General features: G+C 39.2%; 1 protein-coding gene across 1 annotated transcript in view; it reads right to left on the bottom strand.

The window, feature by feature from the left end:
* Positions 1 to 23,918, bottom strand: part of LOC128645442 (rap guanine nucleotide exchange factor 4-like) — a 388,555-nt gene that overhangs the window by 164,459 nt on the left and 200,178 nt on the right. The window contains exons 6-7 of the mRNA XM_053698451.1: positions 4,026 to 4,147; positions 1,686 to 1,869 (exon numbers count right to left, since the gene is read on the bottom strand). Coding sequence (XP_053554426.1) covers positions 1,686 to 1,869; positions 4,026 to 4,147 — 306 coding nt within the window. The remainder of the gene's footprint in view (positions 1 to 1,685; positions 1,870 to 4,025; positions 4,148 to 23,918) is intronic.

Here is a 23,918-nt window from a genome sequence, read left to right as displayed (position 1 = left end):
ATGTTGGTAGTCTTTAATTAAATAGCATTGAGTATGGAATATTGCTGTATGTATTAAATATATCTTGCTTGACTAGTGTCTATCTAGAGTAGGCAATGTCATTTTACTCAATTGAATGACTTGCAGCTCCCTACATTTTCCTGTTTGAATTTTGAATGAGATCTTGAATGCTTTATGAAGAATTTCTTCCATTTAAACACTTGAAACCTTGCGAATGCCCTAATGTCTTTCCAAAAATAGAGCAGGATCATGTTGGGTGACCTTGTGATTGTGCACAGACAGCGCTGATACACACGCTGAACTTTTTTTGTAACAATCATTTTGCATCATTGCATGGTATGTCGACTGCATGCATTATTATTATTAGTGTTGGCTGTGTGTGTGGGCTATTTGTGTGTGTGGTGGTGGGGGCTCTGTGTGTGTGTGGGGGGGCTCTGTGTGGGGGCTCTGTGTGTTTACACCTGTATATGTATATCTATGTACCTGTGTATAGAAGTGTATCTGTGTGTGGCATCTCTGTAATGTTGTTATCATAAGAAAAACCATAAAAAATAAGGTGGGGCCGGGTTAGGGGCGGAGATTGGGCGGGGTTAGGGACGGAGATTGGGCTGGGTTAGGGTGGAGATCGGGCGGAGTTAGGGGCGGAGATTGGGCGTGGTTGGGGCGGGGATAAAGGGGGCCCCATTTTTCAATCCTGCCTTGGGCCCCGCAATGGATAGGGCCGGCCCTGTGACTATATTCCTTCTGCCTACTCCGTTCCTGATATCATTGCCCTGTGACTGATTCATCAGAGCACAGGATGCTTGCTGTGTTTCCCTTCAACAGATGTCCTCCATTTTGCATGAACTGCACTTTAATACATTGGGCAGTGTTGCATTCATCTGGAATATGTAACCAAACATATTTTTAGGTGTGCTTATTATACTGATCAAAAACTTGTGTTTGTATTTTCAACTACGTTTGTATTTGATATTAATTAGTAAACAAAAATGAGCTAACGGTTTGAAATGTTCTCTAATCAGTGCTCTAGCTACAACAAAAGTTCTGTACGGCTAGAGCGCTGGTTGGAGAACAATTCAAACCTTTAGATCACCAATAAAAGTGAGGCGGCAGGAGCACAGGGTATTACAATTTCATATCTACATTAAAAAGTATGTTATAATGCACCTTCATTTCAACTGATTAATTAAACTCCATCTGAAATATCCCTAACATTCCTGATCTGATTACACAAAGGGAAAAGTTTACCATCACTTGAAGTAATCGCTGACATTAATTAGCTTTATATTCAATAACCTTATTAACAACAAATGCCCAAATCAATTTGTTAAAGATATGTTATCTGCTCTCATCACAACATAAGTGTGCTTTTTTTTAATAAATGCCTGCTACTGAAAAAGGGCTGGTTACTTGTGTGTTATTTTTGTCCCAAAGGCCGGAAACATTTTGTTATGGAGCCTTTTATGCAAATACATCCACATATACACAAAACATTTACTAGAACTATTCTGAACCGTGCAAAATTAGCACAAAATGATCACACCTTTAATGCAATACAGGGGCATAATTGAAAAGTCTGATTGGCGCACCAGATTGTATACCATTCCTAAAATAGCTAAACGAATCATTACATGATTTGACATTAAATGAAGTTTTGAAACTGTCATGAAGAAGATAAAGCTTACGGTTTTCTGAGAATCATTCTCATGTGAGCATCTGGTCCTATTTGAGACAAAAGAAGAAATGTATCCTGGAGGTCTTCATCACTTTCTTTCTTCTCTTCCTCTGTTGGAATTGGCGCATCTTCATGTTCGTCATCCAGAAAGCGATAAAAAAGGTACTTGTCTTGGAAGTAATATTCCTGATCAACTAAATAAAAAAGAAAAACAAATGTGATAAATATTTTTACATTTCATTAAATATATACTATTTTTCAAAATTGGAACACTGAACTTTTGGAATTGTTAAATGATAGTACGTATAATTATTATACTTTAATTAAAGGGATATTAAACACAACATTTTTCTTTCAGAATTCAGACAGAGAATACAATTTTAAACAACATTCCAATTTACTTCTATTATCTAATTTGCTTCATTCTTTAGATTAGTTAAAGTGATGAAACAAACATTATTACCAATGCAAGTATATTGTAAGTTTGTAATTAGTTATGATATGCACTGATACAGTATGTATTGCAAGCACAACTTTTATGTTACTGTAACTTTGTTGGTGATAACTAAATTCCTTCATATAATGTTGAGGAATATTTCATAGCCTCCAAATGGCGAACGATGAATGCATCTGTGCAAATAGCATATTTCGCCAAGATTAAAGGGACAATCAAGTCAAAATTAACCTTTCATGATTCAGATAGAGCAGCAATTTTAAACAACTTTCCAATTTACTTCCATTAACAAAATGTGCACAGACTTTTTATATTTACACTTTTGGAGTCACCAGCTCCTATTGAGCATGTGCAATAATTCACAGAATATATTATATGCATTTGTGATTGGCTGATGGCTGTCACATGATACAGGGGATAATTTTGAAATTTGTCTACTACTCATTTGAAGTTCAGACTAAGTGCTATTGCATTGTCTTTGTTTCATGCATTTGTTGATTAATAAAATCTACTGTATTTACTTGTCCTTTAAAGCTCCTACCAAGTGAAAGCTGATAAAATATATTCATTTCATGTTTTAAAAAAAATCTAAACATCTCACTATGGGCTTGATGATCAAAAACTTGCGGCACAGAGTTCTCAAACTAAAATTTGCCTTTATTAAAAGGAACAGTCTAGGCCAAAAAAAAACTTTCATGATTCAGATAGAGCATGTAATTTTAAACAATTTTCCAATTTACTTTTATTACCAATTTTGCTTTGTTCTCTTGGTATTCTTAGTTGAAAGCTTAACCTAGGATGTTCATATGCTAATTTCTTAGCGGGTGTTAGTTCATGTGTTTCATATAGATAACACTGTGCTCGTGCACATGAAGTTATCTGGGAGCAGGCACTGATTGGCTAAACTGCAAGCCTGTAAAAAGGACTGAAATAAAGGGGCAGTTTGCAGAGACTTAAGGCTGTGACACACTGCAAGCGGAGCGACGTGCAGCGTGTAGGTGCAGCTGTGCGCGCTCAGTGTGTCCTGCCTTTTCATCTCTGAGCACTCTGCTGCGTCAGGTCGCGTAGCTGAGCGTTTAGAGATGAAATATTTGATCTTCAGAAGCGATGCGGAGCGAAGCAGCTGCTTCGCCTCGCGCCGCATCGCTTGCAGTGTGTCACAGCCTTTAGATACAAGATAATCACAGAGGTTAAAAGTATATTAATATAACTGTGTTGGTTATGCAAAACTGGGGAATGGGTAATAAAGGGATTATCTATCTTTTAAAACAATAACAATTCTAGTGTAGACTGTCCCTTTAAACATTTGGGTGCCCTCACAGTACTGAGGAAACTTCTTAGATAATCTCATCAGAGTGAAGAACTTTAGTTCATTGGGCCCTAAGGGTGAACACTCAAGTTATGAATCTCTTTAAAGGGACGTGAAAAACAAAATTTGTCTTTCACGACTTAGATAGAGCATACAACTTTAAATAACTTTCCAGTTTACTTGTATTATGACATTTACTTAATTCTCTTGGTATCCTTAGTTGAAGGAGTAGCTATGCACTACTAAGAGCTAGCTGAGCACAATGAGTGAGCCAATGACAAGAGGCATATATGTGCAGCCACCAATCAGCAGTTAAATCCCACTATTGCATTGTTGCTTCTGGGAACAAAACAAATTTGACAAAATAATTACATTGAAAAGTTGATTAAAATAGTGTGGTCTATCTGAATTATGATAGTTTAATTTTAACTTTTTGTCCCTTTTTTCCTTTTAAAAATATAAATTGCTACGTCCTCTGCTATTAATTTATAAGACTATTTGTAAAAATATAGATTTATTTAAATTGGTTGCATGTTACACATTGTGGCTAGAACGTTCTTCGTATTAGAAGCATGAAGGGATCTTACCATGGTTGAGAACACCTTCCTCAAGCAGCACCTGCCACATGCCCACAGCTTGTGACCGAGAATGAACGCAAGAACTTTGTTGCATAAGCCAATCAACAAGTTCCGTTCCCACACAGCACTGCCTGCACAAAACACACAATGTGGGAGGCAATAATAATACAGGTCCCATTACTGTAGATGGAGATAACAAAAATACCACTAAAATGGTGAATGTTCTGAACCAAAACATTAATATGAGCTAAACATGTGATTGGCTAATATTGGCAATAAGAATAGAAATAACAGGAACAGATATAGTAATGACCTGGAGGGTATCTATAGAGGACTTTCCTAGGGAGAGAAATTTCGATTACTGAATGAATCATCTTTTGTCTGCTCATTCATGTTTAGATGGTGAAATGATGTACTGTTAACAGCTTAATAAATAAATACCTATAACTTGTATTGTATAAGCAAACTTACAACATTTTCAGGACAAGATGAAATGATGAGTCTGTTTCATCTGATTGAATTCATTTAGGAAAACAAACTCATAAGTATATAATATGACTGTCATTAAAGGGACACTGAACCCACAGTTTTTTTTTCTGTGATTCAGATACAGCATGCAATTTTAAGCAACTTTCTAATTTACTCTATTAACAAATTTTCTTCAAGGGACACTAAACCCAACATTTTTCTTTCATGATTCTAGTAGAGAATACAATTATAAACAACTTTCCATTTTACTTCTATTATCTAATTTGCTTCATTTTTTATATATCCTTTGTTGAAGAAATAGCAATGCACATGGGAAAAGCCAATCACATGAGGCATCTATGTGCAGTCACCAGTCAGCAGCTAATGAACCTATCTAGATATGCTTTTCAGCAAATAATATCAAGAGAATGAAGCAAATTAGAAAATAGAAGTAAATTAGAAAGTTGTCTATACCATGAAAGAAAAAAAATTGGGTTTCATGTCCCTTTCATTCTCTTGGTATCTTTATTTGAAAAGTAAGAGTGCAAGTTTAGAAGCCGGCCCATGTTTGGTGAACAACCTGGGTTGTTCTTGCTGATTGGTGAATAAATTCACCCACCAATAAACAAGTGCTGTCCAGAATCCTAAACCAAAAAATGTCTGGCTCCTTAGCTTAGATACCTTCTTTTTCAAAAAAAGATAGCAAGAGAATGAAGAAAAATTGATAATAGGAGTAAATTAGAAAGTTGCTTAAAATTGCATGCTCTGCTGGTTCCGGGGGAGGAGACTGAGTGCAGGACACGCTGTGAGCACGCTCTCTCTAGACCTCCACTGTAGCCACTAGCGGCAACTTTCGCGCCAAACCCCTGTCCTGGGAGGCTACCTATCCAAGGGCAACTGGATCCCGGTTCCATAGCGGTGCAACTACAGCGCACCGCACTTCTCATTTCTTGGCCGCTACCATCTTAACCCTAGTCCTCTGCGGACATCAAACAGTAAATACTGGCTGCTCTCCCTCACCCCTCCCACCGGTGCTGCGTGAGGAGGTGAACGGGATATTGCCTTTGCAGCTGTTTGCCTAAAGACCTGTGATTCTTGGAGCCTACCTAAAAAACCTACACTTTGTAAGAAGACTCCCGGTCCATCAGTGGCCCAACGCACCAACAAAGTGCTGCTTCAACTATCGCCTAATCTTACCAGGTTCCTTCCTGGGCCTGGGTGGGAAGAGGATAGGCCGCTGCTCCCCCGTCTTGCGCCTGAAGTGGTGAACTTGGACCATCGGGGCGCCGACTGGTCACGTTGCTGGACCGGCGCCGCGCTGCCCATTGGCGTGGTGCGGAAGCGGCTGCTGCCTTGTGTTTTCCACACACCGATGCTGCTGGTGGATTAGTGGCAGCTTTCTACCCGCAAGTATCGCTCAGTCATCCCGGGCCAGTGAAGTAACTCGGGTGCCTGATCCTCCCGAGGAAGGAAGATATCTACAATGCTGGCTTGAATTGTCAGCCTGGCTGCTGAATGTGCAGGATTTAATAATACCATTGCACCGAGCTGCAAGGTATAAGGTACTCCCTCTCTGTTGAGGTGCACATTAAATGACTATTGTACTTCGATCTAGCCTGTGCACTAAATAAATCAGTCATTTAACCGAAAGAAAGGGCAATACCCAAAGGGAAGTCTCTATTTAATTTGAAAACTTTGGCAGCATAAAATTAAAAGCACGCTTTCCTGAACATTTATATTCCCATACTTGGATAAGGAAGCCAGGTGGACTAAGTGTGATCTATATGCTTTTTTTTTTTTTTTTTTTTTTTTGCTAAGCTGCATAAGTCATTAATCTCTTCCATTTGCCTCTGGCTTCATCACTTTCCTCCCCTGTTCACTATAAACTGCTTCAATAAAGGGACTGAACTATCAGAAGAATGTTTTCTAATCAACCTTAGTATACTGCCTACAGACTAACTTTGTCTTAATATTCACTGTGTTCACGTTTTTTCACACTGCTAACAATATACCTGTTCTGTTTTGTCATCTAAATTCAAGTATGTTGGTATAAGCTACAATTCCACTCTGCTTTAACCTTTTACCAATTTTACAGTATCCTCTTTCCCTTAGAAAAACTTGGTGTGTTTGGGATAGCACAGGAATTATTTTGGGCACTGATATAAGACCTGCTACTCTTGGTAATAGTTGAAAACAGCATCTATGTTACAAAAGTTTATATGAGGGGCTTTCTTAGGTTGCTAAGAAGGATCATTTTTTAAACCAGTGGTTTAAGTATAGGGGGGAAGAGGTAGGGAGCAAATATTCTTCAGAATATCTAGTTTACATCTAGCTTAACCCCATTAAAATAGAAGGAAGAAAAGATATAGGTAAATGAAAGGAGGGTAAAGATTAATAGCAGGATATAAGAAACGTCCACTTGTACAGATGCGCATCACACGCCATTTACTTGCCAATTACTTCTTATTTCCCTCATATGTTACCCCTGGTATGTTATTTTAAAATAACAATTCTGTTCCTCTAACTAACTTGTTCTCATCTTTTGTATAGTACTGCTGTGCCTAATCTTTTATTCGGGGCCCTATAAAACAAGTTACAAAAAACGCCCTTGCAATTTTGAAAATTGAACATAGGTATAATTATGTCTAGTTGAATTGGGCAACTGATCTTGTTTCTTTTTTTTTTTTTTTGTTCTGTTTTTTTTTCTCATTATTACCAATATTAATTTATTGATGTTGGATATAAATGATAATATTCTGTGAACATTGTTTTCTCTACTAAAGATTGTCTGATCTAACCCTGGGCATAGCCACTTAAGAAACTCACAAACTGCTTATCCGCTATTCTACCATATCTCCCTGTAAAAGTCGCACTGCCTTATACACACCTGGCAAAGGGTCTCTATTAATTTTAGCTCTTGTAGAGAGTGTTTAAAGCTTTCTTTTTCAAACAATTGTAATTCCAATAATTTTTTATATAGCACCAGTCACTATTGTTTTCAGAGTCACATAAAATTAAGCTGGAGTTCCAGGTTCAAAGGGATTTAAACTACTCCTACCAATTAGATTTATAGGGAGGGGAAGGGGAGAGGAGAAACGGAAGATAAAGGAAAAAAAAAAGAAAAAATAAGCTAAAGTTCTGCGATTAAACTCGGCCTTGCTGGTCTGAAAGTAATTGTATCTCACTTTGTTGGGGGCTACTTCTTACAAATTGAAACTTTATTAATTGTTACTTCTTCCACACTTTTTCCTCCTTTCCTTTCTTTCCTTTCCTATTTTCTTTCCCTTTTTCTTTTCTTTTTTTTTTTTTTCCCCTCCACAATTCCTTCTTCACTTCATGAAGTAATCACATTAATTGTTTTTTCTCACGACATTCACTACCTTGGTTTAGTATCACCTTCACTTTAGATATCCAATTAATTCACTCATTCTTTTTTTTCCTTCACTCTGTCCTCACTGGACATTAACACACCATCCTTATACGCACTTAGCCCCCTGTCTTTTCTCCCCCTCTTTCCCCCCCCTCCTCCTCCTTTTTTTTTTTTTTTTTTCTTCTCTTCCTCCACGGCAATATTACACCAAACTATTTTCCCACATCACCATATTTCACATCTTGACACCAATATAATTCACGTCTCCTTCACCCTGGTTTAACAGGCTAACAGCACAAAGGGGCTTGTCTTGTTCTTCCTTTTTTTTTTTTTTTTTCTTCTTTTTTTTTCTCCTTCTCTTAGCAAATTACTCCACTTCCTTCTCACAATTGACATCTGTCCTATGGACAAATTTTTAAACACTTCCCCTAGAACTCTCTCTCCAAGTATGGCAGGTAGACATAAAGACAAAAAGTCAAAAGGGGTCTCCGAAAATCTATCAGATACTACTGCACCTATTACTAACCCTGCTATAGAAGCTTTAAATATTCAAAATCTGGTTTCTAATATTTCTGAAGCGCTAACTCCCAAGTTTGATACCTTAAAATCTGAGATAAAGCAAGATATAGCACAACTTTCCCAGGAAATTAGGCAATTCTCAAACAGATTGCAAGAGGCAGAACAGAGGGTCTCTGACCTTGAGGACCTCACTATTACACACAGCACTACCCTAGAGGAAAACAATACCAAAATCCAAAAATTAATGTTGAAAATGGAGGATCTAGAAAATAGATCCCGTAGAAATAATTTAAGGATTATTGGGATACCTGAAGATAAAAAATATGAAGACCTCTCCCTTTTTGTTACTGAGACCCTTGTCCAACTCCTAGGAATGCCTAGTTCTCATATAATAATAGAGAGGGCTCATAGAATAGGTCCATCTCCGACTGACAACAAAACAAACAATAGGCCCAGACCAGTGATAGTGCGATTTTTGAACTATCTTGACAAAATAAACATATTCCAACAATTTAAGAAGAAACAACCAATCAGTCTAGAGGGTGCCAAGATTCTCTTGTTCCAGGATTTCTCTGTTGAGACATCCTCAAGAAGAAGAGAATTGGCACCTATCTGCACAAAAATGATCCAAAGAGGCTTTAAAGCCACATTGTTATATCCTTCTAAACTAAAAATAACTGTCAGAGACAAAGTAAAAAATAACTGTCAGAGACAAAGTATACTTTTATGAAAATGCACATGAAGCCGAAACTTTTTTTTCTGAAATAGAATCTGCAGCACAAAGTGGCTCCAGTTAGTCAATAATAAACAAATATTAGGTTAACCAGATTCATCAGACTCCCACTGAGTAGGTATGGAGCTCAGTAGGACAAAGATGACCTCTAAAGAGGTCAACAACAGGGTCAAGAACTCAGCAGGGAAGGTTCTCCTGCTGAGGGTCGAATTGAGATATGATCGAATTGATTTTTTCTTTTTTCTCCCCCCCCCCTTTTTTTTTTTTTTTCTCTTCTTCTTCCCTCCCCTCCTCCTTGCCTCCCGTCCCTGCCCCTGCCAAGTTATCATAGATAAATTAAAGGATGACTAAGAGATTAGATACACTCAAAATAGTATCATGGAATATAGGAGGTATCTCGACTCCTATTAAAAGGAAGGCAATCATCTCCCACCTGAGAAAAATGCAGGCGGATCTTGCATTTTTGCAAGAAACACATCTAAATATAGATGAAACCAAAAAAATGAAAAGTTCTTGGGTAAAGGAGGTTGTTGCCTCCCCCAGCTTTGGAAAAAAAAGAGGGGTAGCCATATTAATTGGAAAGAGGTTGGAACATGAATTAGTTCATTCTGAAAGGGATCCAGAGGGGAGATTTGTACTGGCAAAAATTAAAATCCAAGGCCAATTATTCACTCTTTGTAACCTGTATGCACCAAACAAATTAGATTATGAGTTCTGGGATATGCTACAATCTAAAATACTACTTTACTCAGAAGGTTTTGTGGTGATAGGAGGCGATTTCAATATGGCCCCGCAGTCCCCCCTGGATAGATTGCGGCAGGTTAACAAACAAATAAAACAAAAAAGGGACAATCTTGAAACAAAATTATTTAAAACTTTAACCCATAATCTTGCCGTCAAGGATATTTGGAGAATCCAAAATCCGGACGTCCGAGATTATACCCGCCTCTCCCGGGCTCATAAAACTCTATCCAGAATAGACCTTTTTCTAATTGATGACAGATTATGTACATCGAAAACTACGGCAGGAATAACTCCTGTAATCTTATCTGATCATTCTCCTATCTTCCTAGAATTACAACTTAACCGTCATACAAATTCATCTGTAAGGTTTTCTTTTCCATATTTTCTGGTTAATGACCCTAAATTTAAAAAACATCTAGTTGATAGATTTAAGGAATACCTTTTATTTAACTCTGAATATGTAGATCGTCCGGAGATCTTTTGGGGAGCTGCTAAAGCAGTCATAAGGGGGGAAATAACGGCATATGCCGCTATGATCTCGAAAAAAATGAAAAAGAGAGAGAAAGAGGCCACAAATTTTGTGATAAATGCATACAACAGTCATTTAGTGCAGAGAACACCCTTTTTTTGGGCTAAATACATAAAAGCCAAGAGCGAAAGAGACGCTGTGGCCTTATTAATCGAAACACAAAGAGAACTGAAGTTTCAGGCCAAGCTTTATCGGTTTGGCAATAAATCTGGCAAGTTACTAGCCAAACTAGTTAAAGGTGACAACAAGCCCCCCAGGATTGATAAAATTTTCCATTTAGGGAAGGCACTGGTTAAAGCAGACGACATTTTAGAAGCATTTACTAAATACTATAGTGAACTTTACTCGGCAAAAACAGAGGACAAGGGCCAGTCTGAACGATTTTGGAGTCAGATCATTTGTCCTACAATTACAACAGAAATAAACTCTGTCTTAAATAGCCCGATATCCAATGAGGAAATTAGCAAAATTTCCGAACTATCTATGAATAAAGTAGCAGGCCCCAATGGCATCCCCAATGAGGTTTATAAGATCTTAACTCAAGAGATAACTCCTTATCTATGTAATACGTATAATGATTTCTTTATCACGGGCAAACTCATACCAGCTGATTTTTCCGCTTCTTTCACAACTCTACTTCTTAAAGGAGGCAAGGACCCCAATCACAAGGATTCTTATCGACCCATAGCCCTTTTAAATTCAGATTACAAGATTCTTGCCTCAATCTTGGCACGTAGACTGCAAGGCGGTCTTCCACATATTATTCACAATGACCAAGCAGGGTTCATACATCGACGAAATTCTGCTTCTAAGATTCGGGAAGTTCTGCTGGTGTCTGAATTTTTTCAGACAAGAGAGGAGGGGACAGGGGACAATAAAGATCTTGCAATAGTCGCCATTGATGCGGCTAAAGCATTTGACTCAGTTTGTTTCAGTCATCTTTTCACCTCTTTAAACAAATTTGGGTTTAGGGACAATTTCCCTAACTTCATAAAGAATCTATATACATGTCCTCATACTAGACTTATAGTGAATAATTCTTTATCCTCTGATATTATCATTGAAAGGGGAATGCGACAGGGTTGCCCCCTGTCCCCCCTTCTGATTAATATTGCCATAGAATCACTAGCAATAAGGATCAGACAGAACATTGAGGGCATCAGAATCGGCGAACATGAAATAAAAGCTGCATTATATGCGGACGATATTCTTCTTTACATCTCAAACACAAAGGTAAATATACCCAAATTGTTCAGCATCATAGATCAATTTGGCTCATTCTCTGGGTATACAGTTAATACTTCTAAGTCCGAATTATTTTGTTTAAAAAAGACCACTGACTCAATTAAAGATAGCCCACTCAGAAAGGTCTCCGAATCGTTCAAATACCTTGGAATTATTATTCCAGTAAGATTCAACGATCTTTATAAATTTAATATAACACCTATCCTGACAATGATCTGTGATAGATTAAAAACCTGGCAGAGCCTACCCATTTCACTTTCTGGGAGAATAGCTCTCTACAAAATGGTTCTCCTCCCGAAACTTCTATACGTTTTACAAAACACCCCATTAATATTATATGGAAAGGATATCCGGTTGCTCAACAAAGCAGTTAGAAAATTTCTCTGGCAAGGGAAGAAGTTGAGAATCTCTATAACAAAATTAACTCTAGCCAAAGAACATGGGGGCCTAGCCTTGCCAGATATTAGGCATTACAATCTAGCCTTCCTTGCACGAACTGTTACAGATTGGATCCATTCCAAAAACTATCTCACAAATATATCGCTCGAGGTTAACATTTGCCACCCATTTCTCCCAATTGGCCTGGCTCATTGCGAACCCAAATCTTTACCCCCTGAGATAAAGAAGCTTAAAAGCCTCTTGAATCCCATCAAAGCCTGGTGGAAAATAGGGGCCGCCTTAAGAATTGACTGCAGTGTCTCCCAGTACCTCCCAATAAAAGGGAATCCCAAGTTTCAACCCGGCTTGGAAATGGCCACGTTTGACAGATGGTCCCAAAAAGGACTTGGAAAAGTCCGGCAATTCTTTGAAAAAGACTCAAATGTTATAAAAACATTTGAACATCTGAAAAACGAATTTAATATATCACACAAGGAGTTTTTTGCATATTTACAGCTCAGACATTTTTGTTCAAGGATAGCTAGGAATAGTGGTTTGTCTTGGAACTTAGGTAAACTGGAAAACTGGCTAACTCTGATTAAAGTAGGATGTATGTCTATAACCCCTTGCTATGCACTCCTCAACTTCAACAAAGGAATTCCAATATTAGAACAATTAGCGTTGGTTTGGTCCAGGCTTATTCCTTTGGAATCCATAGATTCGCATAGCGTGCAGAAGTCAATTGTAAGGGTATCCCGGGCCACTCTTTCTGCTACATGGAGGGAAGCACACCTAAAAATTTTACACAGAACATATTTTACTCCAGCTTTAGGCTACAAAATACATAACTCAGATTTCAGTGACTGCCCCAAGTGCTCCCTTTCTGCAGCAGATATGTTGCATATGTTTTGGAATTGCCCGAAAGTACGTCAATTTTGGTATAAAATAGAATTTTGGATTAACAAGAATTTGGTAATCTCCCCTCTGGTCCTCTCCTTGCCACAGATCATATTTTGCGCTCAACCGGGGGAAAGGCAACAACCTCAGGAAAAATGAATTACCCTCACAATTTTAGCTTCTAGATATTTGATTCTTAAGTATTGGAAGGATTCAGGGTCCCCTTCAATCTCAGAGGTGAGAAATTGTTTAAAGAAACAATGCATGATTGAGCAAAGAGATACTAATATTGACAATGAAGGCGACATAAAAAATTTTTTTATGAAGTGGTCAGCCTTTATTAAAGGATATCTGACCAACGAAATAGAAACGATAATCTTTCCGTTTAGGAACTCAGAGCTGATATTGCTCAATCTTTGGTAAAGAGACCCTCCACGAACTAATCAGCCTAACTCAAGGTCATCTGACTAATGCAACAAAAAGTGATAATTTTTATCATCTAGGACTTTAGAATTGGGGTCGTGGCGGGGGGGGGGGCGGGGGGTGATAGAGAGAAGGGGGGGAATTCCTTTCCCCCCAATCCCCTTCTTTTTTTTTTCTTTTTCTTTTTTTTTCCTTTTTTTTTTAATGTAACTTAAGAGAGAAGAAGATGAGGGGGTAGGATAGGGAGGGAGGGATTCAGTACTTAAACAAGTGAAGAATTTAATTTAATAAAAGGTAGAAAAAAAAAAAAGCTATATAATCATATGTGATTTGTTTATCTTGTGTATGTTTACTCAAACCAATATGTTAATTGGATGCTTTTCTTTGTTCTGTGACATAACAGTCAAAACTGATCTGTTTGTTGGATGTAACTGCTCTGCTTTTTATGTAATCTTTTTCGGAAATGTAACTCATTTGTTTTATTTTTCATGTAATATTCAATGTATAAAATCCTAATAAATAGAAATTAAAAAAAAAAAAATTGCATGCTCTATCTGAGTCACGAAAGAAAAAATTTAGGTTCAGTGTCCCTTTAAGGTTTGGCCATAAATTGTAAGATGCAAATAACCGATAATGTAAGTAAAAACATTTTTTACTTAACATGAAATCTGTTCCTACTCATCCTGACTGACAACACATTAAGCTGGATATGATTTATGACCATTGGATTAATATTAAGCACTTGGTTAAAAGCAAAAACTGTTTAACAGAAAATGCCTTCTCCTCCTGACTACTTCTTGTTTCAATGAAGGGAAAAGGTAAAAGAGAAGAAAAAAAATATCAGCCAAGTCTGAAAAGAACCACCAAGCCAGGAAGGACTTATGTGCTGTTACTGAGAGCTTGAAGAAAGTGATTTAAATCTGAGTACAAACAACTAATTTTCTCTCATGTTCATAGCAACAGCACTGAATATTATTACAAGGGAAAATATATTGGTCTGGTGACAAACAGGGATATTAGGAAGCTGGATACAAATAAAAATAGGATGTTAACAATAAACAAAATAATATAAAACTTCATTGGGATATGTAATGTGCATCAAGTAACAACTTCACATAGCTGTTTGAGTAAGGTCTCATGGCCGATTGCCCATAAGTAGGGAAATGATGAGTCTTCCCCACTGCCAGGTATGCCAGGACAATAGCTGATCAGCACGATCAGGAAAGTGAGGATTTTCTAGGTCCTCACGGCAAAACAAAGAAATAATCTGTCTACACATAATATTTCAGGGCTTTAGCTACATATCTAGGCCCAGTTTACAAGTGGAGCGCTAATGATAGCATGGGGCGCAATATCAATATTGCTGGACCACGCTAAAATAAACACGCAAATTGATATTAAAAGTCCATGGTAAAACAGATTTACCAGAGAAGGTTTAGCACGACCAGCATCTCTTTAGCGCACTCTATATTTCAGTGAAAGACAAAATAGCGCTAGAAGAATTAGTGGGATCTGAGACCTGTAGTAGACAGGGTTAAAGTAAAATGTTCACAAAACACATGTGAAACATAATAAAATAACGTTTTACACTCATATATACACATTTTAAATAAAAATACAAGATTTATATTGGCAAAAATGTTTTAAAAGGGTTTTAAAGGGATATGGTATATGACAAGGTGTTTCACTGGGAAGGGCTCCATAGTGTGTGTGTATACACACACACACATACATGTATATATATATATATATATATATATGTCTAAATATTTGTATGTGTGTATGTTTAAATGTTTAAATATGTGTAAATATATATGTGCACACATACATACACATAAACAAATATATACACATACTGTATATAGACATACACAGCTCTGGAAAAAAATAAGAGACCACTGCAAACTTATCAGTTTCCCTGGTTTTACTATTTATAGGTAAGTGTTTGAGCAAAATTAACATTTTTGCTTTATTCTATAATCTACTGATAAAATTTCTCCCAAATTCCAAATAAAATATTATTATTCTAGAGCACTTATTTGCAGAAGATGACAACTGGTAAAAATAACAAAACAGATACAGCGTTTTCAGACCTTGAATAAGGCAAAGAAAATAAGTTCATATTCATTTTTAAACAACACATTGCTAATGTTTTAACTTAGAACGGGTTCAGAAATCAATATTTGGTGGAATAACCCTGATTTTTAGTCACAGCTTTCATGCATATAGGCATGCTCTCCACCAGTCTTTCACATTGCTATTGGGTGACTTTATGCCACTCCTGGGAAAAAAAATTAAAGCAGCACAGCTTTGTTTGATGGCTTATGAGCATACAATTTTCTCTGGCTATGACAGGGTCTTAATCTTGTGGTTCTCTAGCCACACTTGATTGACCTGACTGTGTGGCATGGGGCAACCAATTCTCAGAGTTGGGGAACATTGTCAGAGTAGAAGGAAGCAAGTTTTCTTCCAGGGTACCCTTGTACGTGGCTTGATTCATGCGTCCTTCACAAAGATAAATCTGTCTGATTCCAGCCTTGCTAAAGCACCCCCAGATCATCACTGATTCTCCACCAAATTTCACAGTGGGTGCAAGACACTGTGGCTTGTACGCCTCTCCAGGTCTCCGTCTAACCATTCGATGACCAGGTGCTGGGCAAAGCTGGAAATTGGACTAATCAGAGAAGATGATCACACTCCAGTCCTCTGCAGACCAATCCTTATGGTCCTTTGCAAACCTCAGACCGGCTCTTCTTTGCTTCTCATTGATGAACAGCTTTTTTTCTAGCTTTGCATGACTTCAGTCCTGCCCCTAGGAGTTTCAAACCATCCTAGCAATGCACTGCACCTGAGCTGCCATTTGATATTCTTTTTGTAGGTCACTTGATATCATCATGAGTGATATTTGAATGAGTTGGCAGTCATCCCGGAAATGGAGAGTTGTTTTCGCCCTATGCTGATCTGTAGCTTTGTTCTCCCCAATGTCTGCAGCTTGATCTAGTTCTTGTGAACCCCCATCTTTTAAATTTTAAGGATGGAAGCAACCTAACACTCACTTTATCCCTCTGCCAGTAAAGCCAGAATTAAACTCTTCTTTTTCTCACTCAGAACTTTTCTTTTCAACTCTTTTGGCATAGTCAATAGTTATTTTTTTTATTCCAATTATGTTTGAGGTACTACTAGCACTGTTTTTGACATCCAGCTGGTCCTATTGCAAAAGGATTATTAATTAATTTGGAATTTGGGAGAAATGTTGTCAGTAGTTTATAGAATAAAACAAAAAACTAAATTTATGATTACCTGATAAATTTAATTATTTGCAGGCATGGAGAGTCCACAAATCATTCCAATAACTACTGAGATATTCACTCCTGGCCAGCAGGACGAGGCAAAGAGCACCCCAGCAGAGCTGTTAAGAGTCACTTCCCTTACCCATAACCCCCAGTCATTCAGCTAAAGGGAACGGAAAAAGAAGATAACACAAAGGTATAGAGGTGCTTAAAGTTTGTACAAAAAAACTGCCGTCTTAAATTGAAATAAAGACGGGTTATGGACTCTCCATGCCTGGAGAGAAATACATTTATCAGGTAAGCATACATTTTGTTTTCTTTCCTATGGCATTGAGATTTCACAAATCATTCCAATTACTAGTGGGAACCAATACCCAAGCTAGAGGACACAGAATGAAAGGGAGGGAGAACAAGACAGGCAGACCTAAACCGAAGGCACCACCACTTGAAGAACTTTTCTCCCAAAGGAAGCCTCAGCCGAGGCAAAAGTATCAAATTTGAAGAATTTGAAAAAAGTATGTATAGAGGACCATGTGGGAGCCTTGTAAATTTGTTCCACATAAGCTTCATTAGTGAAAGCTCAGGAAGAAGAGACAGCACTGGAATGAGCCGTAATTCTCTCAGGAGGCTGTTGTCCAGCTATCTCATAAGCTAAACGGATAACACTTCTCAACCAGAGAGAAAGAGTTAATGCAAGTTATGCAAAAGACTTCCTTCTGGGAAGAAGGATTGGGACAAAAAGAAGGAACAACAATTTCCTGAATAATATTGCGATCCGTCACTACCTTAGGGAGAAACCCCAGCTTAGTACGGAGGACCATCTTATCAGCATGAAAAATAAGGTAACGGGAATCACACTGCAGAGCTGAAAGTTCGGAAACTCTGCAAACAGAAAAAATAGCAATAAGAAACAAAACCTTCCAAGATAGTAATTTAATATCAACAGAATGCATCGGCTCAAACAGAGCCTGCTGCAAAACTTTAAGAACAAGATTAAAGTTCCAAGGAGGAGAAACAGGTTTAAACACAGGCCTGATTCTGACAGATCTGCCAGACGTTTGTGCAAAAGAATAGACACTGCAGAAATCTGACCCTTCAGAGTACTGACTGACATCTTTCTCCAGGCCATCCTGAAGAAAAGTCAAAATTCGAGGAACCCTGTTCCAAGAAAAACCCTTTGAATCACCCCACTAAAGGTATTTATGCCATACCTTTTGGTAAATTCTGCGAGTAACAGGCTTACGAGCCTGAAGCATAGTATCTATGACTTTCTCCGAGAAGCCACGCCTAGCCAAAACTAGGAGTTCAATCTCCAAGCAGTCAGCTTCAGAGAAACTAGATTTGGATGAAGGAAGGGACCCTGAAGTAGGAGATCCTTCCTCAAAGATAACCTCCAAGGCGGAAGAGATAACATCATCACCAGATCCACGAACCAGATCCTGCGAGGCCATGCAGGAGCTTTTAGAATTACAGACGCTCTCTCCTGCTTTATATGAACAATTACTCGCGGAAAGAGAGCAAACTGAGGCAACAGGTATGCTAGATCGAAGTTCCAAGGAACCACCAGAGCGTCTATCAGAACGGCTTGAGGATCTCTTGACCTTGAAGCGTACTTTGGAAGCTTGGCGTTTTGACAAGACGCCATCAGATTCAACTCTGGAACCCCCCACCTGAGGGTTATCATTGTGAAAACCTCTGGGTGGAGAGCCCACTCTCCAGGATGAAAGGTCTGCCTGCTTAGAAAATCCGCTTCCCAGTTGTCCACCCCTGGGTAGTGGATGGCAGAGAGATATCAATCGTGAGACTCCTCCCACTGGAGAATGCGAGTCAACTCCTTCATTGCTAAGGAACTCTGAGTTCCTCCCTGGTGGTTGATGTAAGCCACCGAGGTGATGTTGTCTGACTGGAATCTGATAAACCAGACCAAGACTAGTTGAGGCCAAGTTGTCAAGGCACTGAAGATTGCTCTCAACTCTAAGATTTATGGGAAGAGAAGACTCCACCACAGACCCTGTTCTTTTAAGGAGCTCAAACTGTTCCCCAGCCTAACAGATTGGCATCCGTGGTCGCAATCACCCAGGAAGGTCTCAGGAAGCATGTGCCCTGAGACAGATGGTCCTGCAAAATCCACCACAAGAGAGAGTCTCTTGTTAGTGGATCTAGAACTATCCTCTACAAGAGATCCAAGTGGTCTCCGTTCCATTGACTGAGCATGCATAACTGCAGAGGTCTCAGATGGAACCGAGCAAAAGGAATGATGTCCATGTAGGCAACCATAAGACCAATCACCTCCATGCATTGAGCCACTGATGGACGAATAGCAGACTGGAGAGAAAGGCACAAAGCAAGAAGTTTGGATTTTCTGACGTCCGTCAGAAAAATCTTCATGGACAGGGAATCTAGAATTGTTCCCAAGAAACCCACTCTTCTATTTGGTACAAGGGAACTCTTTCCCAGATTCACCTCCCACCCGTAGGAATGTAGAATAGACAACAACATCTCTGTATGAGATCTTGCTAGATGAAAAGATGACGCTTGAACCAAGATGTCGTCCAGGTAAGGCACCACAGCAATTCCCTGAGACATGACCACTGCCAGAAGAGCTTCCAGAACCTTTGTAAAAATTCTGGGAGCTGAAGCAAGTCCAAAAGGAAGAGCAAAAAACTGAAAATGTTTGTCCAGAAAAGCAAACCTCGGATACTGGTAATGATCCCTGTGAATGGGAACATGAAGATACGTGTCTTTCAGATCTATGGTCATCATGAACTGACCCTCTTGAACCAAAGGAAGAAGGGAATTGATGGTCTCCATTTTGAAGGATGGAACTATGAGGAATTGGTTGAGACACCTTAGGTCCAGGATGGGACTGAAAGTGTCCTCCTTTTTTGGAACTATAAACAGATTTGAATAGAATCCTAGGCCCTGTTCCTCTAGGGGAACTAGAACAATCACTCCCAGGGAAGATAGATCCTTTACGCAGTTTAAGAAGGCCTCTCTCTTTATCTGGTAAGGTAAAATCTGTCCCTGGGAGGACAGGAATTGAATCCTATTCTGTAACCGTGGGACACTATGTCTACGGCCCAAGGATCCAGAACATCGCGTATCCAAGCCTGCCGAACAAAAGGAGAGCCTGCAACCCACTTGATCCAATACAGGATCGGGGCGGGCCCTTCATGATGATTTTGAATTTGCATAAGGCTTTTTGGCTTGCTTTCCATTATTCCAAGGATGACTAGACCTCAAAGAAGACTTGGATTGTTCCAGTTTGGAAGAGGAAGACCTTAAAGTTACAAAAGGAATGAAAATTAAAATTCTGGCAACCCTTAGGTCTATTCTTTGTATCCTTAGGTAGGAAAGAGCCTTTTCCACCTGTAATTTCCTAAATTATTTCAGCCAGACCTGGACCAAGCAAGGTTTTGCCCTTATAAGGCAAAGACAAAAGCTTGGACTTGGATGTGGCATCTGCAGACCAAGATTTTAACCACAGAGCTCTACGAGCTAAAACAGTGAAACCAGAAATCTTAGCTCCTTGCATGTTGGCATCACAAATAATGGTATTGGCCAGCTTGAGAGCCTTGATCCTGTCTTGGATCTCCTCTATAGTAGTCTCCTCTGAGATTAGATCAGATAAGTCATCACACCAATAAGATGCTGCCCCCACAACTGTAGCAATACTAGCAACAGACTACCACTGATGAATGTACATCTTCTTCAAAAAAGCCTCAAGCTTCTTATCAATGAGATCCTTGAAAGAACAACTATCTCCAATATATATATAGTAGTTCTCTTGGCAAGGGTAGAGATGTCTAGCTTGAGCACTGTGCGCCACGAGTCACGTATAGAATCAGCAACAGGAAACATCTTTTTAAAAACGGGATGGGGAAAAAGGAATCCCTGGTTTATCCCATTCCTGAGCTATGATATCTGCCATACGGTCTGGAACAGGAAACATTTCCACAGATGAAGGTACATCATATACCCTGCTAAGTTTACTAGACTTCTTTGGATTCTCAGCGACAGACGCGTCGGATTCTTACAAAGTAGCAAGAACCTCCTTCAATAGTACCCAGAGGTGTTCTAACTTAAATTTGAAATTAATCTTCTCTGAATCTGCAGAATTATTTACTACAATATCAGAATCTGACAACTCACCCTCAGATGCCACTGAGGAATCATCTTCATCAGGTAATTTAGAAAGACTGACTAGCGCAGCCTTAACAGAGTCAGAACTCTTAACAGAAATATGTTATCTGCGCAGCAAAATCCCCTGGTAAATAAACACCCCCAGGACGATGTTAAGAGGAATCACAGGGCACTTCTTGTGAAACAGTATGGGACGTTTGAGGGGAAAGTAGAGGAATGGCATGGACAACATTATCCTGAGAGACAGATTCAGGAGGGGAAATCTTGTCTTTAAACTTTAAAGTCTTATTTAAACATGTAGAACAAAATTGCACAGGAGGTACAATTTAAGCCTACAAACAGAGCAAACATTTTTCAAAAGTAACTGATAAATCTGGGTCTGAGTCTATATTAAAGCAAAAAAATTAATTCCTACTGAATTGAAACAATAATCAAGATTGAGGGAAAAAACAAATATAGAGATATAATTCACTCTTTTCAAAAGTAACTGTATATTAAGCACCTCTACAGGGAGTGCAGAATTATTAGGCAAATGAGTATTTTGACCACATCATCCTCTTTATGCATGTTGTCTTACTCCAAGCTGTATAGGCTCGAAAGCCTACTACCAATTAAGCATATTAGGTGATGTGCATCTCTGTAATGAGAAGGGGTGTGGTCTAATGACATCAACACCCTATATCAGGTGTGCATAATTATTAGGCAACTTCCTTTCCTTTGGCAAAATGGGTCAAAAGAAGGACTTGACAGGCTCAGAAAAGTCATAAATAGTGAGATATCTTGCAGAGGGATGCAGCACTCTTAAAATTGCAAAGCTTCTGAAGCGTGATCATCGAACAATCAAGCGTTTCATTCAAAATAGTCAACAGGGTCGCAAGAAGCGTGTGGAAAAACCAAGGCGCAAAATAACTGCCCATGAACTGAGAAAAGTCAAGCGTGCAGCTGCCAAGACGCCACTTGCCACCAGTTTGGCCATATTTCAGAGCTGCAACATCACTGGAGTGCCCAAAAGCACAAGGTGTGCAATACTCAGAGACATGGCCAAGGTAAGAAAGGCTGAAAGACGACCACCACTGAACAAGACACACAAGCTGAAACGTCAAGACTGGGCCAAGAAATATCTCAAGACTGATTTTTCTAAGGTTTTATGGACTGATGAAATGAGAGTGTGTCTTGATGGGCCAGATGGATGGGCCCGTGGCTGGATTGGTAAAGGGCAGAGAGCTCCAGTCCGACTCAGACGCCAGCAAGGTGGAGGTGGAGTACTGGTTTGGGCTGGTATCATCAAAGATGAGCTTGTGGGGCCTTTTCGGGTTGAGGATGGAGTCAAGCTCAACTCCCAGTCCTACTGCCAGTTTCTGGAAGACACCTTCTTCAAGCAGTGGTACAGGAAGAAGTCTGCATCCTTCAAGAAAAACATGATTTTCATGCAGGACAATGCTCCATCACACGCGTCCAAGTACATCACAGCGTGGCTGGCAAGAAAGGGTATAAAAGAAGAAAATCTAATGACATGGCCTCCTTGTTCACCTGATCTGAACCCCATTGAGAACCTGTGGTCCATCATCAAATGTGAGATTTACAAGGAGGGAAAACAGTACACCTCTCTGAACAGTGTCTGGGAGGCTGTGGTTGCTGCTGCACGCAATGTTGATGGTGAACAGATCAAAACACTGACAGAATCCATGGATGGCAGGCTTTTGAGTGTCCTTGCAAAGAAAGGTGGCTATATTGGTCAGTTTTGTTTTTGTTTTGAATGTCAGAAATGTATATTTGTGAATGTTGAGATGTTATATTGGTAAAAATAAATAATTGAAATGGGTATATATTTGTTTTTTGTTAAGTTGCCTAATAATTATGCACAGTAATAGTCACCTGCACACACAGATATCCCCCTAAAATAGCTAAAACTAAAAACAAACTACAAACTACTTTGATATTAATGAGTTTTTTGGGTTCATTGAGAACATGGTTGTTGTTCAATAATAAAATTAATCCTCAAAAATACAACTTGCCTAATAATTCTGAACTCCCTGTATATCCTCAGCTTTGCTGAGGTAACTCACCCCACCGGGACCAGGAGATTGTCACTAGTAACCAGAACAGCTTTATCCAAACTTGTACAGGAATCATTCTGACTGACAACTAAGTCACTCAATTTTCAGTATAAACTTCGACCCATATTTATCAAGGTCTGTCGGACCTGATCCAACAGTGCGGATCAGATCCGACAGACCTCGCTGAGTACGGCGAGCAATACGCTCGCTGTATTCAGCATTGCACCAGCAGCTCACAAGATCTGCTGGTGCAACGCCGCCCCCTGCAGACTCACAGCCAATCGGCCGCCAGCAGGGGGTGTCATTCAACCCGATCGTACTCGATCGGGTTGATTTCCGGCGATGTCTGTCCGCCTGCTCAGAGCAGGCGGACAGGTTATGGAACAGCGGTCTTTGTGACTGCTGCTTCATAACTGCTGTTTCTGGCGAGCCTGCATTCGGAGCTTGATAAATATGCCCCTTCTTGTCAAATTTTTACTAAGCTCCGCTCTTCACCGCACTATCCGGCAGACCGGGGAGCGAAATATCATGTGAGCGCAATCAAATCTCACAAGAAACACACAACTCTGCTCTCCAGCCGCAACTGAAAGCGGAAGACAGGAGAGTGGTCACGTGATCGCAGTAAAGATTACTGCGCCACAGAGCTGGCAAAATGGCGCAAAATAAGCGCCACTAACAGCCCCATAAAATACAGTTTATACAACAGTCGATCTGACCATTAAACTAAACCGACAAGTAAGAAATAGTTCTTAAAGGGACCTGAAATACTTGTCATTAAGTATACGTTTTTTTATATCTATAATGTATGCTTTATTCTTAAAAAGCAAACCGCATATGTTTTAATATAAATATATTATCCTACCTGTTAATTTATTATTTTAACTTCACTGTATAACCCTTCAGCACAGCATCCGTGTAAAACATGGGGAAAGTAATGTGCACTAAACGGATGTCATATTTCATATTGCTGTGAGCGCGGATGGATGGGCTCTCCAGCATAAGTAAAGACACAATTCATTTCATTGTCTTCTTTTTCTAGCGGTTGCTGCCATTGTTATTGAATGTAAGCAAAGTACTTCAATAACACATTAGATCGATGCCAAGCC

Source organism: Bombina bombina, chromosome 1 (genome assembly GCF_027579735.1).
Source record: "Bombina bombina isolate aBomBom1 chromosome 1, aBomBom1.pri, whole genome shotgun sequence".
Classification (NCBI taxonomy): domain Eukaryota; kingdom Metazoa; phylum Chordata; class Amphibia; order Anura; family Bombinatoridae; genus Bombina; species Bombina bombina.
The sequence above is the reverse complement of the archived record's forward strand: the minus strand, read 5'-3'. Positions and strand labels throughout refer to the sequence as shown.